Source organism: Glycine max, chromosome 2 (assembly GCF_000004515.6).
Source record: "Glycine max cultivar Williams 82 chromosome 2, Glycine_max_v4.0, whole genome shotgun sequence".
NCBI classification, from domain to species: domain Eukaryota; kingdom Viridiplantae; phylum Streptophyta; class Magnoliopsida; order Fabales; family Fabaceae; genus Glycine; species Glycine max.
Genome location: NC_016089.4, coordinates 11098809 through 11124250, shown reverse-complemented (window position 1 = coordinate 11124250; position 25442 = coordinate 11098809). Strand labels below are relative to the sequence as shown.

The window sequence follows — 25442 nt, the reverse complement described above, 5'->3', positions numbered from 1 at the left end:
ATTATTATAAAAAAAAATATTATCATGCATAACATTAGATAGTTGAATGAAATTATGTAAGAAGTATAATAATGAGAGAAAATATGTTATGTGTTGATAACTTATATCAATTTTACATTATTATCTAATAAAATATTAATATACATTTTTGCTAAAAAATAACAAATTATTATACATGATAAATTTATTAATTTTTATAATAGTTATTTTAAATAAAAGTTATAAAAGTTTTTAAGATTTTAGATTATCTTGTAGCATATTAAACTCTAACAATTAAGAAACTATTACTCAAAATAAAAAAGTCGACCCTTCTAGCATAAAAAAAAGTATACAACAATTAATCAATTTTTTTAGGATGAAAAGAAAAAAAAAAGAATTAAAAGACTAGTAGTTAGTTTCCCAAGGCAACGATATAGAATTGTCAAAGGGTGGTTTATGGTTGAAACGACACATAGGTCTCTCTGTTTTTTCGCGGTACCTTTCGTCTGTTTCTTATTTTTCAACGAACCCTACAGAATTCTCAGTCTCGTATGTTCTGTTTCGACCATCCCCTGTTCCTTTTCTGTTGCTTGTTCCTCTCTTGTACGCAAATCCATCACCACGTACCATAGCATAACCTTCTTGTCCTCACATTTCAGGTGCTCATCTCACATTTTATTTTTTTCATTTTTCACTTCCATTCTTCATGGTTTTGAATTTTTGATTGCATTGTCTTACTTGGTTGAATCATTTTCAAATACAACTTGGTGTTTTGCACAAGGTTGTTTGCATTCTCCTTGATGGTTTCAATCAATGCTTTTTAAATTGTGATGTGGAAGCCTCGGTTTCGCTGCATTTTTTTATATTAAGTGATATTGAAGTCGCGGCTACAGTTGTGGTTGCATTGTGGTTTTAGATACTCTAAAATTTTTTACCTTGTGGCCGAAATCGTAGACCCTTTTTCAACACCTTGGATTTGACTCTTCTTGTTCTCTGCCATGATTTTGAATTTCTTTGGTTGCATTTGTCTTACTTTTAAAACGCATAAGCATTTTTGTTCATGTAAGCACGAAATTTTATCATAGTGTGACCTCATTTATTGCTACCTTATTCTGCAAGTAAACGAGTGGTTTTAGAAATTTAGATGCATTTCGTTGTCGATGTTTTGATTTTTAAATTTTACTATCCATTGTTATCGTGGGTGCTCCTCCGGCCTCTGGGTATGCACCAAAATATCTTGGTTCATTTTTTTTTCTCTCTGAATTTGAATGTTGGCCATTTATTACTTTCCATTTTTGGCTCTTAATGTTTTCCTTCAAAGTAACCATTATTGAGAAAATTGGCTCATGTATTTAGACTAAGATAGGTTTTATTTATTTTTATCTTTAGCATGAGTCCGTTTGTGGTTCATATTTCCTAAATCCTTCAGATTCAGTAAACCAATCTTTCTGATTTGGTAAGTGTCTTTCATGTAATAGTGTAATGTAATGTCACATGCTAATTAGTTTAATTAGAATAAAGTAAAAAAAAAAAAAAAAACCCAAAGGTTGGTGTAGGAATGTAAGGTCGATCATGTTACATTCATATGAAATGAATGAGAACGATCTCTTTAATGGAAAAATCATGTTTGATTTGTATTGTATGCAAAATTTCCTTAGTCTTTGTAGTGAGATTAATTTTTGACCCAATAGATTGAAAGACAATCTTGATCTTTGAAGTAAAAAAAAAGTTTGCACCCTCATTTATTAGTGGATATATATGAGATGATTTTTAATTAATTGACTACTAGAAATCTTTTGGACTTGTGTATCAAAATTAAACTGTATGTTAATTTCTTAAATTCCTTTTTTTATAAGCTGTTGGATTTGTACTAGAAGGTGAAAATGTTTGGGTTTAGAAAAGCACCAGCACCAACTGAATCAGATAAGAAGACAACCCTTACTGCAGAAAAAAGAACTACTTCAGAACCTGTCCTGCCAGTTGCAAAATCTAAAGGAAACTATTTCGACGATGACGACGACGACTGGGGGAGGAAGCCTTCCTCCTCCACAGCATCAAAGGACAAAGACAGGTACAAGAATGGTTTCAGCAACTCTGGGGGGCTAGAGAACCAAAGTGTTCAGGAGTTGGAAAACTATGCAGTGTACAAGTCTGAGGAGACAACAAACAGTGTCAACAATTGTTTAAGGATTGCTGAGGACATCAGAGGGGATGCCACAAGGACACTTGACATGTTGCATCAGCAGGGTGAGCAGATAACCAGAACTCACAATATGGTTGTTGATACCGAGAAGGATTTGAGCCGGGTATGAGAATCCGGTCTCATTTGTATGTTCAACTTTTTTTGTTCAAAGTTTAGGTTATTGTAAGGTTGGTTGGGTGGTAAAAGAAGAAGGGTGAGAAAAAAAGGTTGTGGGTTTGATTTTCTTGCTAAAAAAACTAATAATTAATAATTAATATTTACCAGAAAAAAAGGCAGATAATCAAAATTGAAGTTTCACCTCGAATAGCCAATACTAATTATAATATACAAACTTTTTATTACATGCATTACTAAGGTAAAACACCAATTATGATTGGAGTATAACACCAAAAACACCTAAAAAAAACTGCATCTAACTTTGTCCTTTTTATTTATTTATACTATGTATTAAAACTATGCAGCCTTGTGTCCCTTCTGTGGTATTTTGAATATACTTTTGCTAATAACGATGAACATCTTAAATAGATATTGGCTTCCCAGGTAGAGCATAGGTTACTTTGCTTGATAATAGTATACACCTATGATGCCACCAAGGTTTTGTATTATGGTTACAGTTGTTGTTTTGATATGGACCAATACAGTTTGTGATTACAATCTATCATGGTTGCGAATTGAGATTCATGCTATACTGAGCTATCTGAATGAATTGAGACCCCCTTCAAGAAGGAACAAGACTAGAAAAAAAAAAACTAAAAATGAAATGTAGATGAGAATGAATAATGCTATGATTTCATTTGTGTTTCTTTCCAACGATATTTATAATTCCAAAAATTTACATTCTGATCAACAGGGTGAAAAACTCCTAAACAATCTTGGTGGCATGTTCTCCAAACCCTGGAAGCCAAAGAAAACCAGAGAAATCCAAGGACCTATAATTACACCAGGTTTTCTTCTCACCCTTCATCTTTATAACTCAACATTTTGGTCATTTTCTTTCATAGACCAAGCAACAAACAATACTATAATTGTATCTGGTGCGTGAACAGATAAGCCATCCAAAAAGAATGTACATAATAAGGAAGACAGAGAGAAGTTGGGCTTAGCTCCTTTGCCTAAGGGACGCTCAGCCCCTACCACACCTCCAAATGAATCATCCAATGCCTATCAGAAAGTTGAAGTGAGTGTTTTTTTTTTTTTTTTTGTTATGCCTATCATTAAGTATTGTTTTCTCAAGCAACATTTTCATTGTATTGTTTCATTGGTGTTACTAAAACAGCATGAGAAAGCTAAACAAGACGATGCACTCGAAGATCTAAGTGGCATCTTAGGTGATTTGAAGGGTATGGCAATTGGCATGGGATCTGAACTTGACAAGTAAGTTGTTTGTTAATTGTTATAATTCAATAAATATTCTTACTATTATGGATTTGTGTTACACGGTTTATTTGTTGGAGTTACCATGTTTTGCTTATTGAGGGAGCAATTGATATCTTAACAACGAAGAAATAAATGAAGAAAATAATATGGGGACTGGATTCAACGTAGTCAAATTTCCATTCATTCACGTGGTCACTAGATTTATAACCGTAAGATGAAGATCAAAGGTTGAGATTTTAAAATATGAATGGTCTAATCTTCATCAGACGGTTTAGAATTGCTAAATGCGTGAAAATTTGACTTCAGACTATCCGAATCCAAATATTTTAAATGCTGAAGCAGTCATTATCATGAAAGATATGGATTTATAAACATCTTTTTTCTATAGTTGTGTGTTATGTGAGAGAGCTATTTGGTTCACTAAGGTTCAATGTACTATGATAACTGCAGGCAAAACAAAGCTCTTGATCATCTTGGTGACGATGTGGATGAGTTGAATTCTCGAGTCAAAGGTGCCAACCAGCGTGCACGCAAATTAGTAGGGTGAAGTGAGTGACAGATGATAGACTTACATTGTTGCTCAGTTGAATTTTTTTCATTTATTGTTTGTGATTCATTTGTATGTTTTAAGATTTTCCACATCACTGTGTTACTGAAAGCATTTGGCAAATGATGGAGATATTGTTCCTATTTGAAATTGTTCTTGTAATGTTCTTTTGAACAGCAGCAAAAAAAAAGTTGGCGTAGTTTAGAAAAATATAATATAATCTAGTTTCGGTGAATTATTGGTGGTTCAACTGAAAATAGATGTTAGGAAAAGTTGCTATTGTTAAATAGTGTATATGTATAATGTTGGTAGTGATCCAATAGCACACAATGACAAATTGTCCAGCAGCACTAACTAAAAAGAAAAGGAACTTAGTGTCACTGAAATACTGGTAAAAGAGACTAATCAAAATTATGCTTGTTTAGTTTCGTGTTAGGATTTTTTTGGAATCACATTGAACTATTAGGTCCCTCTGATGGTAAGTTTTTGGTTTTTAATTTTTAAATATAAATTTTAATTTAATTTTGTATTTATTTTTAAAATAAAAAAAAGATTTTTTGAATTTGATTTTCAATTTTAAAAATCTCACTTTCATTGTCATTATATTATCTTATCATTATTTTCACTATTTTCATCACTATCAACATCACCATTTTTTGTCAATATCGCACTGATATCATTGTCACCACTATTAATGTTACATGTTTTTATTATTGTTATTGTAAATTTTACTTTTTAAGTAATATTTATTTTTGTTGTATAAACTTATATTTTTCAAATACTTTTTACTATTTTTATAGCAATTTTAATTATTTTTATGTGCCAATGTTTTTTTATATTACACTATTTTTAGTGGAACAAGATAAGATAAGATAGAATGGTTGATCATTTTATTCATTTTTAATTTACAACAACTTTTTAAAAACTAAAAACAAAAAACGTGAAATTAAAAACTCAAAACTAAAATTGGTTTTGCCTTTAAAAATTTTCAAAATTAAAAACCAAAAATCACGCAAAATGGTTAGTTAATTTGATTTTGAATAAATTTTTAGATGTTTAATTTTATATAGGAGAATTAAGTTTGAATCCAAAAGTTTTTTGTTGGTGTTATTGATGCACAATATTCATTGATAAAGTTGATGATTAATTTTTATTAAAGCATCTTTAATTATATATTTTTTTTCAACCGGATCTTTTTCATTCATAAGGCTTAAATGAAAAACTTTATTTAAAGAATCTAAGTTTAATCATATTCAGACTATCGACGTGTTGAATAAAAAAAACTTGAATCTATAATTGATTCTATATTAAAGTAACTTTTGTGTTAGATAAAAATTTTTTTGCTAAGACTTATTAGCTTGCTTTTTAACAAAAACATTAAAATATAAATCATATCACTTAAAAAACAATTTTATCAACATTTATCCACACACTAACTCGTTTAAAATTAAATCTATAATTACCTTATCCATATCTCTCTTATTGTATCTCCTTTAAAATTAAATCTAATAAATGTTTTAAAAAGGGGTCTTTACTCTACAATGTGCATGCCTCCACACGCATTCCAACTCGGAGCCCATGCAATTTGCTCCCTACCTAGTACCTACGACTCGCAACTTTCACCCAATCTATGATCAGATATATGCCATACCGCACCTAGTTTAAGTGTTTAACATTCATTAAGACTTCAAACTACTCCTTGTTTTCAGAATAGCATATGATTTTAACTCTTCTCATTCTTTTCTTAGCTTGATTCTCAAATAACTTCCTATGGGAGTTTCACTTCTGCCTTCCTCGTCGTACTCATAATAAAATACAATCTTTCCTTTCTTTTAAAATTACTAAAATCTGCATATTTTGTAAGACTTTGTGCCAAAATCTTGATAATAATGTGTATGGAAATAGAGTCACCTTTTTATTCTAGACTTTCTAGTAGAACAATGTTTTTTTTTTTTTGTTTTGTAAATCAAACAAAAGGAATTAATAGTGAGAAATTATTTTATGTTTACGGTATGAACACCAACTAGTCAAACACAATCATCCACACATAATTCATTAAAAGCATGAAACCTAAAATACCATTTCTCTCTCTCTCTCTCTCTCTATTTCTTGCAACTTTCCTTGTGTGTTGTGTGTGGCTAACCCGGGTAAGTCACAAACCCTTTGAATTCCATATTCCACGTTAATGCAGCCAGCAAAATCCATTCATCATCCACACAAGCCCCATCACAACTCCTACTACACATATAAACTTCATGACTCCTTTGATGATGAGATGTGATTGGTGACTAAATACACAAAAATCAAAACCCCAAGAATTAATTGAGTGAGGCCCCCTCCGTTTTCTCGGTCATTACACACCCTCATGTGTCTCTTGCTTTGCATTAATAATACTTATTCTCTTCAATCTTCATTTCCATAAAGTCACCTCACCTCATCACTATCTTTTTCCCATAACCCTTCACAACAAGCATCACTTTTTTCTCCCTCCCCTGTTTTCCTCTGTTTCAGAAATGAAGAGTTCTCTGTCTTCAACCTCATGTGAAAGGTTCATGTCCCTCTTTTTCCTCCTTTTTCTCCTTTTCTTCTCTTCAGCCAATTGCAAAGTTCCACCATCTTCAACTTCCTCAGGTAATACCCTTAACCATGATCACCATCACCATCATCATCATCATCATTTCCTTCGTTATTGTGAATCTTTTACCAAGAGAAACCCACGTTCCTTGTGCACTGAACTCCAAAGTATCCATCAAAGATTAATTGAAGCAATTCCACCCTCCCAAGAGAATGGAATTGACCCAAGATTTGGTGCAGAGAAGAGACTAGTTCCCTCTGGACCAAACCCACTTCACAACTGATTATACTGGTTTCACCACCATTAACACCCTTTGGTATATCTATTTATCTTTATTCTAGAACTGGCACGAGCAACTTCAATAAATCAATTTCTTTCATCACACCCTTTTGTGAATTAAGTCAAAACCGTTTTGCTTCTTTCTTCACTGTTCATAACTTTCACCTTTCTTGGTAACCTTTATGGCTTTATACACAAGTTTAATCTTCATCAAGTTCTTGGACTCCCACAACGCAAGAAGATTGAATATTTATTTATCAATGGCTAGAGAGCTACTATGGCATGCAGAAAGAGACAATCTTTAGAGGCAATGTTTTAAATTGTAGTCGCGGTCACAGTTTCGTCGTGTACATATGTTCTCTGATATTGCGGGAAATTGCGGCCGATGTGATCACAATTGCAGTCATATTAGGGTCGTTGACACTCCAAAAGCCTTGATGTTGCAGCCAAAATACGGTGGGTTAGTTGAAACCTTGTTTGAAAGGGATGCCTGCTCAATCTTCATAAACCAAGATTCATGTGTTACTTTGTTGTAGGTTCTACTTCTACTAGCTACCTTTGTAATTTCGTGTGACAAAAATTGTATATTGTAATTAGCTTTTAAAAAAAAAATCCATTTTTTCTTTAGTATTGGGCAATTCCCATTTGGCTATTTCCATGCTTGTTTTTGGTTTTCTGATCTTGTAATTAAGGACTAGAGTTTGAGAAAGGGTAGAGAATGTTGTAGAAAAGAAGGGCTGAATCTGAAAACAAGCATGGAAATGGTCCTATGGGGCAGCTTTGAAGAGAATATGGTTGGAGGTGTAGGTCATGAGGACCCCATGAGTTTCATTAATATGGAGCCACCAAAGGACAAGGACATATCTATTTATGGGTTTTGGTCTGTTTCTGAGGTCAAATTGGGCTCATTCTTGGCTCCATGTCGGTCAGCAACATTTTTTTTTTCTTTCTAAATATTCATTTATAGTTGATATTTGATTTAATGGATATGACTTCGTATTTTTTTTATTACTATTATGCTTATGTGTTATCATATTTTATTTATTTATTTTGACAAGTCATATTTCTCTATTTATTTGATACAGTTGGGTGTGTATAATTTCTGTCCGCGATGATTGAAAAGGTACATCTATCATTATTAAAATTTATGCAATATCTTCCCAACAAATGCAGATGGGTGTTGCTTGCTTAATTGGATGCATTTTCGGTGTAAAACGTGGGTCGCAAAATTCTGATCAACTAGGTCATATATAGAAACAGGTGGAACCTGTGTGCACTAGGATATGTGGATATGGATTTCAGGGGTAGGCCTACTTGGCTGGTTGAGTGAATATGGACAAACAAGAAAGGAAAATCAATCTAATTAAGGGTACCCTTAGATTTTATAGAAAAATTCTAAATTTGTTCTGCTTAATTTTTCTTGCAAGATGAAATTAATTAACATTGCATAGAAAATATTCTAAATGTGATAATCACCTACTTCACTACTTGTATGAATAGTATTTTCCCTAGAATTGCTCCGGAGAAATTACAATGCTTATATATGCATGATGACATGCAGTATGTGCGTGGTCATAATTAAAAGAATCATCATACTTAGAAAGTGAAAAGATTAATAAGTTTTGCAAAGCAAGGTTACTTGACAAGTGACAAGAATGGTTTGTGCATGCAAGTGACAAATAATATGTATCTATATAAAAAATATAAAAAAAAGAAGCAAAGTTTCCAAAGCATAAGTAACATATAGGATGCACTAGCATTTCTGATCTACTTTATGATCGAAGAGTTCATTCACTTGACCATGAACTTGAGTTCGATTTGAGGTATCTAATGTTGCTAGGTTTGGGTTATTTGTATCAGGGTTGTATTAAGTGTTCAATGAATTTAGGAACTTGTCTTAACTTTTTTATGAGAATATTTTTTTTTACCAATTTTCTTCTTCTTGTCTTGAATGATAGATATATAGAATATGTCTAAACTGGTATAATTTAGTTTTTTATTTATTAATAACTTCTAATAACAATTTAGTTTTTTATTAACATTTTTTTGGCAAATGTTAACATAAATGATATAATTTTTTTTTCATTTGTTGCAAATAATTTTTTAATATATTGTTTTAGTCATAGTATCTTCAAATCTACCTTTGTGTTGACCAAGATTAAATCTCTTCCGAATGTATAAATTCATAATTAAGATCAAAATATTAATTAAGTTTATAGTCTTATTCAAGTTCAATTCAATAAACAATCAAAATATTATATATGGGCAATAGTTAAGCTCATCTTAAACTAAGTTACTCAAGTCTAATGTCTAATGAGTCGCGGTTGAGTCTTATATTAATTGGACATTTTGAGTTCCAATGAATTATACTAGAATTTGTAACGTAATGAAACTTTTTTTATACCTATATTCAGTTAAATAATTAGTAAAACTAAAACTAGTTAAAATTGAACACAAATATGTTTAATTATTATTACTATTAAAAAATGTTTATATATATTTGTACATTCTTACAAGCTAATTAGTTAAACACAAAAAATTAATGATTTGCTTATTGTTTAATTCGTTGAGTTGTTAATGGATCAAGTTATGCGTAGACTGACCCACGTAATTAATTAACTTTCAGCCTTATCCATGATTTGAAATTGATTCATATCAAGAAAATCTTTATGTTTTATTTTTCTCAGTAATTATAAGTATTTCGTGTATTATAAATGTTTATGTTTAAATTTTAAATGAAATATAAATAAAAAAATATTTCACAGACTGCAATTTTTTGTTGTTGAATATACAGCTGACTTCAATATAAAACACGTACAAAGTATAAAAGAATAAAAGATTAGTTTACTAATAACAAAATATAAGGTTTTAATCGATAGAGGACACAAGGATGGTGTTTTCACTAACGAGGAAAAAGTGAAAGCAATCCAAGTGATGGTGTACAAAATATTAGTTGTGCAAATGTATATAAGATATATTATTATAAACTAGTCATCTCAACTAAAAGGGGATTATAGCTAGGGTAAAGAATCCCGCTTTGGCTTTATACATGGATCACATATGAAGAATATTATAATCCTTTAAACAAGTGAAGCTAGAGCACATTGTTTTCACTATGAATATTTATGTCAAAATGTCGAAACGGTACTTGGTTGCTTAACAGTCACCGTGATAATTAGATTGATTTTTTTACAACGCAAAGCTTTTACCAAATATGCTATATAGCAACTGAAATATAAGAGAAAAGTGAAGACTGGAAGCTATAGGAGTGGAGAACACCCATTGAAAGAGCCTTAAAGGGAGAAAGTAGTGATAATATGACTAAAAAAACTTTATATTTTTAGTAGAGAAACTCTAAAAAATACTTTTGACTTATATCCGTTAGATCCTAAGGATCTTATTGGCTTTGAAGGAGCGTTGTACAGGAAAAGCAATGAAGAATTGTTGATGAGATGTGTGGCCAAAGAAGAAGGAGTCAAGAAAGTCAAACAAAAGCATGACAATATATATATGTGGGCAAAAAGGACCTCCAGGCTTATACATAAGCATGTAGCACTTTGGCATTTAATGGCCAATGCCCTAGCATGAAGGAACATTGTGACTCTGTGGAAGTAGAATGCCTAAGTTGCCAAGAGACAAAGAAAAACATAGAGTTCGAAGTGATTGGGCAACACTAGTACTAGAGATATTGTAATCGATCACAAATTAATTGGTGCATTACATGAAATTTTGCTTAATTATTGTAGTAATGTCACCAATACCGAATCTGTTGAAAACAAAAATGAATGGATTAAGTCTTCTTTCATCTGATAATTATCGATCTATAGGATAAGTCATATTAATTAATCAACTCTAGGTGCTTGCCATTGTAGAATGCACGTTTCAATACAAATTTAATAGATAAAATAAAATGAATGCAAAAATAAAGATCATAATTTGTTGGTAACATAACTTTTTTTTAAAATATAATTTTACAACCGGAAACCAAACATATATAGTATTAGATACCGAAAGCTCAATATAATTAAAGATGTCAATGAGATCAGATGCGTATGGATAGTAATTTCCTTCTACCCGTTTGGCCTAATAAATATTCATGTTGTGTCTATGGATACCCATGAATTTTTTAATATTCACATTTTCTTATTGAAAATATGTTTAACATTTTATTTCATAGTTATATGATTTTGAAAAATTCTAAAAAAAACACAATGTCTTCTTCTAAAAAGAAATAAAAGGTAACTCCTATTTTTTTTTATAAAAAACATATTTATAACATTTTAAGAAAAAAAGTTATACAAACTAAACTAACATTTATTAAATAATTAAATTACATTTATATAAAGTTATTTTGTTTTTGGTTTGATAAGAAAGTGATCACTTATGACGGTTTGGTTAACTCATCCTATTCGAACTCAAGTTGGATAATATTATTAAAGGGGAAAAAACACTCCTTTTTTTTAAAATAAAATTTAGCCCATTTATATTTTTTTAATTCAAAATATTTTATTTTTCTCAAGAATTCAAATTCGAATTGAATTCTACTAACTAAATTAAAAGAACTTCGACTCATGTACCTTATTAGAGATAAGTTCATTAAGTATTAGGGGAGTTCACCGTTCCGTTGGTTTGATTTTTCATTAAAACTTAATCAAACTTAAAAATATATATGGTTTAGTTTGGTTCGGATTAGATTTTCATTTAAAGTAAAATTCAAATCAAACTAAACTAATATTTTACAGTTTAGTTCGGTTCGATTTTTGTTAAAATATTATTTTATTAAAATTTATATACTTTCATTTTATATTTTAAATAAAATTACATTAAAAAAATGATTGACAATAATTTACAAAACTTTTTAATATGCTAAATCTTCTACATTAAAAATTTGCAAAATTTCATATATTTTAAATCAAACATATCTTAAAAAATCGTCTAAAAAAATAATATGCATTGTATAAGTTTCGCATACATAATACTATGAAACATTGTGAAACTCAAATAATACAAACATAAAATATATAACACTAAAGTAATATAAGTGTTGTGGTTTGGTTCAGCTTCAAAAACACAAACCGCAACTGAACCAAACCAATTGGTTTGAGAGAAAAAAACATTCAAACAAATAATAAAAAATTAGTTTGGTTCTGTTTTTGATTTTCTTTTTATTTTTATTTTGGATCGATTTGGATTTAAACACCTTATTAATCATCAAGTGGAAAAAAAATCATCAAATTAGACTTCTTTTATTATCATTTTATTCGTATAGAATATCTATTACCTAATTGATGACTAATATTGGACAAAAAATTTGACTGGTCACTTTGAGTGAGATTTCTCCTCTCAACTAAATTTTTTTCATTCACAACACTTAAATCGACTTCTTACTTAAGAGAATCGAATACAATTTTACTCAAACTAATCACTTATTACTTTTTGAAATTATAATTATTAGTTATTTTAATTTTAAAATTAAAAAATAAATTTGAGCCCATAAAATTAATAAGCTATCATTCATTTTAGTCATTAATGTTAAGGACATGTTAATTTAATCTATGACTTTAGCCATTGTTAATTATGGTAGTTATAATTGTTGTAATACCAATTAATTTAGTGAGTTTGTTATGTATCAATTAATTTTGTCCTTATTGTCAAAAACCAAATTGATTGAAAGTTATTAAATTAAAAGCCCAAGTTTTTGATAGAATTAATTGACCGATTTTATATTGTTAGAGACCAAATTAATTGTATTCTGAATAGGAATAAAAATGGGGTGGGTTGGGCATAGGTAGAAGCTACTAGCTTACCCACTACACCTCCTTATTGGTTAAAAAAATATGTTAATACCCTTTACGCATTTAAAAAAATATTGTTATCGAAGAATATCTGCATACCACATATATTTCCTACAAATAAAAAAATTATTATTTTTTCAATTAGGAAAATAATAATTAAAAGGTGCATTTCCGTCAGGATTTGGGGTTTTGATTTTCTTTGGGTGATCTTAGAAAAATATTGCTACCAACCATATGAGTATTTTTTTTAGATACATAGGTAGTCTGAAAGCCAAACTCACCGTGTTCCCACAAATAAATTTGATAAAAGAAAGAAAAGTTTTTCTTAGCCGTGGGTGGCTAAATTTTTTTTAGAAGTAATTTGGGGTAAATTAAAGGAATCTAAAATTTATAAATTTTTTAAAAGTTGAAGATAAAATTTATTAAAAATTTAAAGTTAAGGAACAAAATGTATAATTAAACCTATTTCATTTAAAATAAAGACTAAATATGTGTTGAAATAAGATAAAATTTCAACTTACATAAACTCTAAAAACCCTTAAAATTATGGGAATTTATTGAGTATAACAAATGATTTTTGAATACCTGGGAACTTCTCCTTATACTTCAAAAGAAAAGAATGACATCTAACTCGGTATTCACATACCTAGTTGAAAGCAATCTATCAACTATCATCTTGCAATCTAACTCAAAAATAATATTTTGCATGTTCATACTTTGTGTCGATGATAACAACACAAATCACTAATACAAACAAGACGATAACAACACAAATCACTATTACAAAAAAGACTTTCAAAAATGATTATTTGACACTTTTCATAATGGTTTTCAACCATCTTTGAATTTATCGTCGTGGAAGTCAACACTTTTTATGATGATTTTTAAATCGTCTTAAAATCTTATTTTTTACGTCGATTTTGTAGAAACTGTCTTAAAATCTTTGACTTTTTGTTTAAATAATGTTAAAAATAGTTTGGATTTAGAGAATATTTTTTCAGTCTAAGACGATTTTCTAGAATTGATGTTGTTTATTTTTTATTTTTAATGTTTATTTTATTTTACAGTTAATCCTTCTTAAGACATTACAATTTTGTATTATTGGTCACTTTCACACGGATAAATTGGTTGACACCATCTTCATGTTCTCCAAATATCATCACACAATATACAATTAACGAATATAAAATAATATTAATTTTATATGAATTTGTAAGTGGTCAAATTCATATGGGAACAAACTTAGTTCCCTAATATCTTACAAAGGATCCATGATAGTTCATTGCAAGTATGTCATCATTTAACCTTTACTAAAGAAACTATTTACAAAAACAACACTTACTATGAATAACCAAAGTTGCATAATGTCATTTCACCAGTAGTTCCACTAGTATACATTATTGTATAGATGAGTCCTCACTAAGGCTTATTGTGTCAACCTAAAAATCCTTTTCTGTCTCAATCCCTGTATAATTGCTACTTGGCACTTCATTGGAGTCATCTTTCTTTTCATTTTGCTAAACAATTGATAATAGAACATAAATTAGATATATGAGAAGAATCTTACCAAATCAGCAAAATATATAAGCTAGAAAGCTAATCTATTATGTGTTCCCAGCAACTGATCTTCATCAACAATTTGATCGCTTACATTCTTCTCCCATGCATGTTCCCAACAAATTTGAAGAATTTATGTACTATATATTCTTAGACGATCTAGACTCGAAGACCGACTTAGAATGTACTATATTCTAAGACGGTCATAGCACGAGACCGACTTAGAATGAACTGCATTCTAAGACGGTTGTGCTATGACCGTCTTAGAATATATAATACTTTCTAAGGCGATTATCTATAGAACCGTCTTAAAAAGTTAGTTCTTTTTTTAAAAGTTTAGGCTAACTGGGCTGGTACCTTAATATCTGGTTTTGCTAATTACATCCTAATTAAACAATAATGATATATAATATTACGTGATTAATAAAATGAAATACACTAGTATGTAGGGTGATTATGAGTTTATAAATTAATCAAATATGATGGTAAATTGTAATATGATAATTAAGGCAAAAAAGGGAAAATACTGTGAAAGAAACGATTATAAAATGATAAGAGGGCACATTTGTTGCAAAAGAGAAAAGAGAAGTATATAATTTTCTTTCACATTTGCCAGTGCACTCAATCATAGATTTCATATATGAATTTTGACAAATATATTTTTAAAGGAAAAACAGGAAGAAAATGCTTAATTATATGAATAAATATATTTTAATAGATGTTATAATCATATATATAATTTACTTAGAACATATTAATTAGCTAGTGAAGTTCTTAACTCACTTTTGCAATTAATGTCCTAAATGCCACATGAAATTTAAAGTTTAACAAGTATTTTCTCCAATATTGCAATTCTTATTAAAAACTCAAAATAAGTTTTTACAATTGTCTTGTAATTCTTAAGAATTGTTAAGAATCATTATTATTATTATTATTATTTATATAAGCAACCATCGATTTTTATTCAAGAATATAATATATATAGATCACACCTCAATTTTTCTAACAACGAAATTGCATCCATAAGGAACTTGCATCCTCTAAGATTTATGATCTTCAAATTTATTCAAAGAACTTGCAAAACTATATATAAATCAAGAAAGCAAGGGGTTAATTCAAGGATTATATATATTACCTTGGGTGAAGGCTATTCTTCACAACTTTCTAACCATACTTCTTACATTTGTAACAATCATCAAGCACATCTACATCATTTCTTGTTTGGAAACAAAACCGTGGCTCTCTTAGCTTCCTCCTCACTTTCATCTTGTTCTTCTCCGAGCCTGCACTTCACCTACCATCATATATACACTGTATCATAATTTTAGTTTTTTCATATAACTCGATCACCAACTAAGTGTACTTGAAAAACACTTGAATCCAACACGAAACAAACATTCAGGACAAAGCTATAACATAGTTGCTTTGGTTTTTTGCTTTTGAAAGTTTAATTTTTCCGTTCAACGTGGATTTGACAACGTCTATACAAACACACTCTATATGTCTTCTCAATTAAACATGTTTTTATTAATTACTTTAAAGCAAGATTAATTAACATTAATCTACAAAGTTAATAATAAAGTAAATATGAGGGGTAAAAAAGAGAGAAGAAAAGGTGATGATCTATTTGAAGAATATGTGAAGTCTGTGATGGACTAGTGGATTTGAGTATCAATGAGTATCAAGACTTTTGAGTACCAAGTTCTTGCACCTCCTTATACCCCAAGAGAGAGAAAGTGACGGAGAATTACTTGGAGTACAAAAGCAAGTTCAGAAAGAAAAAAGAAGCAGTCACTTCCATATATTGTAGAGAGACCTTCAGATTCTTCGCAGAAACCTAAGGAATATCTTCTTGGGTATCTAAATTAAATATTTACGAGCATGCAGAGAGAGAGAGAGATTGAAATCAGAAACAAAAAGTTGTGGTTGCAAGGAGGATATACCATGTGTTGTTGCCACCATCACTAGTATTTCCAGTGCAATTTTCATCATTGACAGCTTTGGGATCCAGTGTTCGCACCTAAATAAAGTTCACAGTACCATCCATATAAGCAAAATTGTTTCAAAGGAAAGAGATGAAAAGAATCCCTAAAATTGAAAAGGACATAAAAACAAAATGAACAGACCTGATAGTTAATTATAAGGTAGTAGATATAATTAAAAACAAGGAGAATATTGCAGACATAGCACTCACAAAATTTGTCCCTCCTGCATCAGTAATGAAACATTACAACTGAGAATAGTCAGAAAATTTCAGCAACATTGCTGACAAAGTATGGTTTTTCCTGCTTCTAAAATCTTAGAGAAAACAAATTTGAAATCACTAAGAATTTGGAGACATAGGTAGAAAGCAACATGAATCAGAAGGTAAAGTTTTGGAAAACAGTAGAAGATCTATACCAAAAAGCACTACATCTCCAACCTAAAAAGAGTGAGCCTGACAGTTAAATGCAAGCACTAATCTCAATGAAAGCACACTATTATTGAAGGAATAAGCAAAATAGGCTATTAATAAGTCTAGCAAAAGTATAGCTGCTACAAGACTACATTTAATTAAAATTATGAGTAGTGATTGCACAGAACTATAAGAACTTATCAATTTCTTATCAAAGTAACACAATAAGAGCTCTGGTCACTAAGCTTTGAACTCTTCCTAGCATTCCAAATAAAAACAATAATAATAATGTATATATTATAGTTAGTTTAAATATATAAGTAAAAAGTGAAAATACAAGCACGAGAAAAAGAAAGAGATGAGAAAAAAGGGAACAACAACACCTTAGGACAAGGCACATGACATGTTCTCTCCAAAGACCCACAAGATGTCATTTTCATCTTTTTCCATTGCATTAACACACTTGTGTCATTTCTCTCCTTCCACATTTAACTGTAATTAGACAATTTTGAATTAAAACAAGGAATGTTAGAGCCATGCTCTGTACTTGTTAATTAATTAATAAAAATTACACATGAGAACATTCAAACACTTACAAATTACAAAAGGCTAAGCAATATTGGGAAGAAAAAAAATCATGATCAAGGAAAGACAAAGTATCTTAAAAGTGAATGAGCACAAGACTAGTAATTATAAAAAATCATGAAAAAAAATAGTTCAATCAATTTGGAGAAATGCAATGAGCAGGTAATCCAAGATGGAACATCATCTTCCATTGGTACTTTAATTGTCAAAACACAAAAAACAGAGCATACAACAAAACATTAATATAAATTAGTGATGTTACCATCAACTATATCTTCTTCGATTGTAGGCTTCTCATCACCCAAATTCTTTTCAGTTTCATTTGCAACCTTATCAGTTACCCTAATATAATCCAAGAGAGAAAATATAAACAATAAAAATAATTAAAAAATAGAATTTCCATTGAAACAATGCAAATGTTTATAACTATTAAAATAATAGAATACTAGATTTTGAGAAGAATTCTTACTGAGCAAGTTCATCAGTTTGGGTTCCCCAATTACCACGTCCTGAACCTTCACGTTTGAATTCATTTCTGCAAATAGACCAAGGAACATCAATATTGATAAAAACAAATTCAATAAAGAAATTGTTCATCAAAGATAACATCACCCACGTCCAATCCCATTACAACGATCAAATGCTCTCTGAGGTTGTCCTTCTTCAGCTTCACCAATTTCACCATTGCTGAAACCTCCACGATGACCACCACCACCACGGTAAGGACCTCGTGGTCCACCATAACCACGCCTTTCAAAAGACTTCCCAGCATCTCCCTTAAAAGAAACCTGATTATAAGGATCTCCGCTGGTAGGGAATGAGTTCTCGTCATTGGAAGAGTCGCGACTAAACCCACAACCACGTCCAAATCCACGTCCCCCACCTCGTCCAAATCCATGACCACGTCCAAATCCCCGACGTCGACGTCAATGGCGACCACAAAGAAGCCTAGGCGGTGGGGGGTTTGGGTTTTTTGGGGGTTAGGGTTTTTTGTGATTCCTCTGGAGGAGAGAGGAATGTGGGTGGAACGATGAGAGAAGTAGAATGAGGAACGAGATGAGGAGAGATTTGGGGACGCGAGACGACAACACCGCACGAGAGGTTTAAATTAAAGCTAATAAGGAGGGATGCGAGTGAGAGCGAGGTTTAAAGCCAGCACCAACCATACAAAGACGGTCGTCAGGACAAGACAATCTTTGTATCAAAATAAGAAATTTACAAGTTTTCCATCGAATGTCTCATCAACGACGGGTTTGCGGAAATATCGTCGTTGCATTCGAGTTAATTATGAAAACGCCACTGTTGCACTTTCTAAGACGGTCCTTTACAACCGTCTTAGAATCAGCGACGTAAAAGGCTCAATTTTTAGTAGTGCATGCAAGCATCTAGCCTCATCAATGACCACTTAATCACATGCCACAGGTAGTTGTAGTGCACCCTATTGGCAGCTCGATCCCTTTGTACCATAGAGCCCTCTCAATACATCCAATTTCAACTACTACTACTCATAAACAAGAAACAACAACAACAACAAATTAATAACTTCGAAGAAGAAGCGTTTTTGGATTATTGACCCTGGCTTTGGACTGCTGAAATAGAAGACTCCTGATGTTGAAACTAACAGCAACAAAATACAGTAGGGTTCTTACCTCTTTGATGATGGTGGCACACGACGAGGACGTGACACATAGGAGACACTTTGTCAGTCGGTGAGTGAAGGACGAAGTGAGGGCACGGCCTAAGTGAGGGAGGGAGTGCACGACCCGAGTGAAGTAAGGAGGGCACGACCTGAGTAAGGGCATAAGGGTCATGCAATATTGCGTTCCACGACAATTATATAACTAACCTTCATTGACTGTAGCTTTCTAAGAAGGATTTTGTAAAACCGTCATCGTTGAGGTCCTCCATATTACAAAATTGTCATCGCAAAGACGATCTTTAGGAACCATTGTGGTTTTGCCATTGTAGAATATAATTTTTTTAGTAGTGAATCAAGGCTATGACTTCAACCACAATGAGAGGAAAAAAAGAATGCCATGATACCAGGATAAAAGCAGCAATGCCATACATCCCATATTCTTTGACCAATAAAACATCAATGTTACACTAACATGTTACATACGTAACTATATTTAACCAAAGTTAAAAATAAATAAATGGGCAAACTGTCTTTCCAGTAATTCATTAATAATTGTTAAACTTCATAAACTAAATATATATTTTTATAATAGTTTATTGTCATACATTGCATGTATAAAATAATTTTATATTATAAATTAATCATAATTTTTATTGAAATGACTTTTATAATATTTATTATAAAATTAATTAATTAATCATACAAGATTATCTAACACTATAATAAAGTATTTCAAAAAAATTATTTTTAAAGTATAAAAATTAAAGTAACCGACACTTATAATTTAAAGATTTAATTATAAGATATAATTCGATATATTATAAAAAGAGTTTAATTACTATATCTTTTTATAGCCTAAGGTTATTTTATATTTCCATCAATTACATATATTAGTGTAATTTTTAATGTAATTATTGTAAATGTTAATAAATTTATCATAATTTTTTTTATAATTAAATAATATTATAAAACTATTTTATATTATTAATATATAATTTATTTTTTATTAACAGTTGACACGAGTGATAATGATTTGTATCTCTTAATCAAGTGATCAAAAGTTCAAATTCTGATTGATATTTAGATATAAAATAAAATAAATCATGTTAAGAGAGAAATATTCAATTTGTATATACTCCATGAATATAACTTTTAAGAAAATTCGACGAAAGAACATTAATTCAAATATTGAATTTTCGAATTGAGAGAGATATTAACAAAAATAAAAAATTCCCGTTATTTCTTATATTTATGGATTCAATTTCACTCAACTAAAGTTTTCATTCATATTTTTTTCATCAAAAAAGATTTATAAAACTCTTTAACTCCCAAATTTAAAGTATCCTACTTTCACGTAGTCAATATTTAAAAATATTTTTTTTATCGTTAGTGTATTAAAAAAATCAACAAATTGGCATTGGCGCTCATATCTTCCTATTTTAAGGACCAAAACCCAATACAAGACCATAGTCAATTCCAACCAAACCGAACAAGCAAAAACCCAATATCTTTAAAAAATTATATATATAAAAATAATAAACAAATAAAAAGAGAAAGTAAGTGTTGGGAAAAAAATAATACAATTAAATATGTTTTTATTCATGTAATTAAGTATTTTTTATTTTGATTCTTATAATTTTTTTTTATTCCTTGTAAAATATAATTATTTATTTTTTGTTTTTAAAAATATTTTAGATAATTTTTTTACTGTTTAAAATGTTATTTAATATATTTTTAGAATAAAAATAAAAAAAATATATTTTATAAGAACTAAAAAAAATATAATTTTGACAAGGAGAAAAATGAAAAAAAAACTTTAAATTAGAGAAAAAATTATTTAAATCAAAATAATAATGGCACAAAATTTCAGTTTTGACGCCGACGAGTGTGTTGTTGGATGGATGTTCATTCTCCAACTTGATACCGCGTTCGCTCACTCTCTACTCAACTTCAATTAATCAAATCCCTCACTTTCTCTCTCTTGTCTTCAAATCTCAATTCTATTTTGGAAAATCAGAATCAAAGACAGTTAAAAATACAGAACAAACATCTCACTCAACATCAACACTTCAGATCTACGTTTCCACTCTCACAACAACGAAAAAGGAAAGAAAAACCGATTCTACAGCGACAACAAGGAACGAAAGAACGATCGATTTCTCGAAGCGCCCTCAAAATGGCGCGTGCACCCTTCACTTCTTTCCCCTTCGTCCTCATTATCCTTCTGTCAATCGTCCACCTTTCGCACTGCAAGACCCTCAAACGTGACGGTAACATTAACTTCTTAACTCAACCACATCTACCCATGTCGTTTTCTCTCACCTTTTCTCCAATTCGGTCCATTGGGTCGTCGTTTTGGGCTTTTTCACGTGATGGGTCGGAGTCGTTTATGTGGTTTCTCGAATTTCTGCAGTTAAGGCTTTGAACGAGATCAAGGCTTCGCTTGGGTGGAGAGTGGTGTATGCGTGGGTCGGTGATGACCCTTGTGGAGATGGGGATCTTCCTCCTTGGTCTGGTGTCACGTGTTCCACTGTCGGTGATTATCGTGTTGTTACCGAGCTGTGAGCATCGTATCTCAAAGTTCTTTACTTGCTTTAGGAAAATTAAAAAAAAAAAGATGTTTTTTTTTTTGAATTGATAAAAAAAAGGTTTTGATTTTTAAGTAAAGTTGTTGTGCAATTAAGATTGAAATTGTGTTGTTTGCAGTGAGGTGTATGCGGTGTCGATTGTTGGACCTTTTCCCACTGCTGTTACCAGCTTGTTGGATCTTACACGGCTGTAAGTGTGTTTTTTCATTAATTTATGTTTCATTAAATTTTGATCCTTGTAACGGGTTGAGAAATATGTTTGTTGCTTAATGCATATGGTTTTCTTGGAGTTTAATGTGTGAAAGCCGAATAGGGAGGATTGAGATGCACTTTTTTTAATTAATTGATTGGCATTTGTTGGCTTGTTACAAAACTATGATAATGAATGGAAGATTGAGATACACTTGATAAGATGATGCATTGTTTGCCTGCAGTTTTATCTGCATTTGGTTTTGTTTTAAATTACAATATGTGTGGCATTGAAGTGCTTCCATTTCGGTTCTTCCTTTGAAGTTCTTATGAATTGATTTACCGTGTGCTTATGACAGTGATCTTCACAATAACAAGTTGACAGGGCCTATTCCTCCTCAAATTGGACGGTTGAAGCGTCTTAAAATACTGTATGAATTTTCTGATTTCTCTTCAATTTTGGTTTCTCCTTCCATTTTGTTTTGAAACTTGCATTTTGATATGATGCAGTACAATGACATAGACAGGATTTTTATGTTAAAAACTGTTGTTTATTTATGAAGATTTTGCCTTTAACCCTGCTTTTATGCAAACAATTGTTGATCTTTTGATAATTTTGGTTCTAAGATTTGAAATATATGGTTCATTATTGGCCTTTGTTTCCTTCCAGAAATTTGAGGTGGAACAAACTACAGGATGCAATTCCTCCAGAAATTGGTGAGCTTAAAAGTTTGACGCATCTGTGAGTAACTTTAACCTTCTTAATATCTCTGGGCTTACTTGTCTTTTTTTCACCAATGTTCATATTTTATTTACAATTGAGATGTCATATCTTTATGTAGGTACCTAAGCTTCAACAATTTCAAGGGAGAAATTCCCAAGGAGCTAGCAAATCTTCCAGACCTTCGCTATCTATATCTCCATGAAAACCGTTTAGCTGGAAGAATACCACCGGAATTGGGCACACTGCAAAATCTTCGGCACTTGTAATTAATCAAATCATTTTGTTAATCTCCTATTGCAGAGTACACTATTTATCTTACTCAATTGTTCCTCATTATAATTATAATACTGTTATGCTTATAGGGATGCTGGTAACAATCATTTAGTGGGTACCATAAGGGAACTCATTCGTATTGAAGGTTGCTTTCCTGCACTACGCAATCTGTAAGTTATTGCTGGTGAATTATTTTCCTCCATATAGTTTCATTTGATCTTAAATAAAATGCATTGTTCTCTAAATTTTAATGAGTTTTGTTCTGTAACCAGGTATCTAAACAATAATTATTTTACTGGAGGAATACCTGCACAACTTGCTAACCTAACCAGTCTTGAGATCTTGTGAGTGTTTTTTTTTTTTCTTTCCTTGTGTACCACTTATCATTCTCCCTCCTTCCTTTGTGTTTGTGTGGGAGGGGGGAGACAGTTTTGCTGTACAATCATTTTTCTGTTCTGAAGATCAAGATCTATCTCTTATTCCTTGGAATTTCCATAACGTGTTGATTGTATGCTGGAAGCAGGTACTTGTCCTACAACAAAATGTCTGGAGTTATACCATCCACTGTTGCTCATATTCCTAAATTGACATACTTGTAAGTTTGTCTTTCTGCAGTTGATTTGAATCTGCATTAAAAGTGTTGTACGTCAAATAGGGATTCAATGATTTTTTTTCCCTGTGAACCCCCAATTTTGTATTTGTTTGCAACTTACATGTCTTTTATCAAATAAGATTGGAATCTCAAGATTGCAAATTGATTTTTTTTGGTAAGGAGTTTTGATAAAAGTGTTTGCAATGCAAGGGGATTCTATGAGAAAGTCTTGCTACACGAAATAGGGTCTTGATCCTTGATATTCATTTTGATAGCTACTAATAGAAAAACTGACTAGTTAAGAATCAAAGAATTAAATGGTGGTAAAAATTGACTTTTAAGAATAAACTATCGGAGAAAGGTAATTGAGAATCATAAGGTAATGCTAACCTCATTTGGGATGATTAGATGTCTAAGGTTAGAAAAGTTGTTAAAGTAGACTTGGGTGAATCAAAAGTTTTGGGCAAAGATAAGTGGTGGAATGTAAGTGTTCAAGGTATGAAATAAAAGGGAGTGTTTAAGTTAAGGACTTGTACGAGTGTAATAATGCTGAAAGTTGGGCAAGATAATGAAAGGCTAGAAATGAGACAAGGAAAGCTGTGAATGAGACACCATTCAAAGCTTTTGAGGAGTTTTAGCAAGATTGTGGAACAAAGAATGAAGAACAAAAGATATATAAGCTTGACAAAAATAGGGAAAGAAAATCAAGAAATTTGTACCAAGAGTTATTGAAGAAAAAGTTTTAGTTATATGGATCAAGATATCAAAGAAAGATGAGAACTATTTTTATAAGCTTTTCAAGGATGGGTAAGGATTGACCTGTAGGATGGAAGGATTAGAATGCTAAGAGGACAAACAAATTTTGACTTATTATTGTGGATTTTGAGTTGGAGAAGTGAAAGAAACCTGTAAGAAGATGAATAATGGTAAAGTTGTTGGTCCTATTGGTTCAGAGAATTTAGTTTTTAACAGAATCCAATGGCATTGTGTGATCTGTATAACCCACAAAAAAGTGCTTTGTAATTGATGGATCCTAGAAAATCCAATGGCATGGGCAAGTTTGCAACAACAATGTATAGATGTCAAAGAAATTCGTGCAAGTGTATGCCTGCCCTTTTTGGTCTTGAGACTTACAAACCCTGACTTTTAGGCATTGAGTTCTCATAATGTGATATAAGAACTAGAAACACATGTTTTACTTGCTTTCATTTACAAATTGTCGCTGACAAAGTATGGTCTTGATGCGCCACTATGAGTTTCAAGCTCTGAATTCTAATTTTATGTGGAAAATGGAGACTGGAACTCTGCTATGATTTCCTTTCCATCTGCTAGTTAGATTGACAAATATGTTCTCAAACACTTGCAAGAAACTTGATTTTCATCTTTGTGTAGTGTTGAAAATTTGAATTTATTTTTTAAATCTATATTTCAGGTACTTGGATCACAATCAGTTTTCAGGGAGAATTCCTGAACCCTTTTACAAGCATCCATTTTTGAAAGAAATGTGAGTTTCCAACAAAGTAGTGCAAATCACCAATAATGTTCTTTGAACTGAGCAATTAATTATATGCTCTTGGCAGGTACATTGAGGGAAATGCATTCCGGCCTGGTGTCAACCCCATTGGTTTCCACAAAGTGCTTGAAGTTTCTGATGGAGACTTCCTCGTTTAATGAGGCTCTAAATATTTATATATATTTTTTTCTTCAGGAGGTGTACTTGTATAATTATTGAAACAATCGTTCCTCTAATTATCTCAATGAAATAGCTAAATAGGTAATTCAATTTTGTCTAAATCTATCTTGTCAGAGTAAACAGTTGTTTTAAGTTTGCTATTTTAAGAGCTTTCCACGCTCCAAACAGTTGTATTATTGATAGTCTTGAACTCTTGATATCAGCTTCAAAAATTGAGGAATGATATTACATATTTTTTCAGTGAAGAAGTAATATTACTGTGCACGAAATGAAAAATAAATCCCTGGAGGGCTCTCCCTTTTAATGATAGGGGATTTGCTGCAGTTAGGTTCTATTCAGAACCCGAAATATTTTAATTTGGATTGATTGTCGTTTGTCTAAGCATGAAAAAGTAATTTTAGACTAACCTAAAATCTAATATTTTTCAGATTTTAATTATTTACTCATTTTAA

The 25442-nt window shown here is 31.1% G+C and overlaps 2 protein-coding genes and 1 long non-coding RNA gene across 5 annotated transcripts; 2 read left to right on the top strand and 1 right to left on the bottom strand.

Moving 5' to 3' along the window:
- Window positions 1-326: 326 nt before the first annotated feature.
- On the top strand, window positions 327-4280 carry LOC100806781 (putative SNAP25 homologous protein SNAP30). 2 transcript variants are annotated; one of them, XM_003520061.5, is made up of 6 exons: window positions 327-638; window positions 1836-2285; window positions 3033-3126; window positions 3229-3359; window positions 3459-3556; window positions 4010-4280. In XM_003520061.5, the coding sequence occupies exons 2-6, from the start codon at window positions 1863-1865 to the stop codon at window positions 4104-4106; spliced, it is 843 nt and encodes a 280-aa protein (XP_003520109.1). In that variant the 5' UTR covers window positions 327-638; window positions 1836-1862; the 3' UTR covers window positions 4107-4280. The 2 variants fall into 2 exon arrangements, with proteins under 2 accessions (XP_003520109.1, XP_040868142.1); XM_041012208.1 differs by having other exon boundaries at window positions 3229-3556.
- Window positions 4281-14077: 9797 nt separating this feature from the next.
- On the bottom strand, window positions 14078-18624 carry LOC100806250 (uncharacterized). Of its 2 annotated transcripts, XR_001384464.3 has the most exons (8): window positions 17909-18585; window positions 17762-17827; window positions 17555-17634; window positions 17091-17199; window positions 16439-16520; window positions 16256-16332; window positions 15448-15606; window positions 14078-14272 (listed from the first exon to the last, which is right to left on the bottom strand). It is a non-coding gene; the product is annotated as an uncharacterized lncRNA (long non-coding RNA). The 2 variants fall into 2 exon arrangements; XR_413097.4 differs by having other exon boundaries at window positions 16439-17199; window positions 17909-18624.
- Window positions 18625-20800: 2176 nt separating this feature from the next.
- On the top strand, window positions 20801-25235 carry LOC100797744 (probable leucine-rich repeat receptor-like protein kinase At1g35710). Its single transcript, XM_003518712.5, has 11 exons — window positions 20801-21201; window positions 21345-21492; window positions 21638-21709; window positions 22068-22139; window positions 22379-22450; window positions 22551-22694; window positions 22795-22875; window positions 22978-23049; window positions 23229-23300; window positions 24730-24801; window positions 24878-25235. The coding sequence occupies exons 1-11, from the start codon at window positions 21108-21110 to the stop codon at window positions 24966-24968; spliced, it is 990 nt and encodes a 329-aa protein (XP_003518760.1). The 5' UTR covers window positions 20801-21107; the 3' UTR covers window positions 24969-25235.
- The last annotated feature ends 207 nt before the right edge of the window (window positions 25236-25442 follow it).

Excerpts from the sequence above, each read along its gene's own strand:
- LOC100806781 (XM_041012208.1), top strand. The coding sequence starts at position 1,863 with ATGTTTGGGTTTAGAAAAGCACCAGCACCAACTGAATCAGATAAGAAG. Across the intron at positions 3,127-3,228 it reads AGGACCTATAATTACACCAG|ATAAGCCATCCAAAAAGAAT; the intron begins GTTTTCTTCTCA and ends GTGCGTGAACAG. Across the intron at positions 3,557-4,009 it reads ATGGGATCTGAACTTGACAA|GCAAAACAAAGCTCTTGATC; the intron begins GTAAGTTGTTTG and ends TGATAACTGCAG.
- LOC100797744 (XM_003518712.5), top strand. The coding sequence starts at position 21,108 with ATGGCGCGTGCACCCTTCACTTCTTTCCCCTTCGTCCTCATTATCCTT. Across the intron at positions 22,140-22,378 it reads TTGAAGCGTCTTAAAATACT|AAATTTGAGGTGGAACAAAC; the intron begins GTATGAATTTTC and ends GTTTCCTTCCAG. Across the intron at positions 22,451-22,550 it reads CTTAAAAGTTTGACGCATCT|GTACCTAAGCTTCAACAATT; the intron begins GTGAGTAACTTT and ends ATCTTTATGTAG.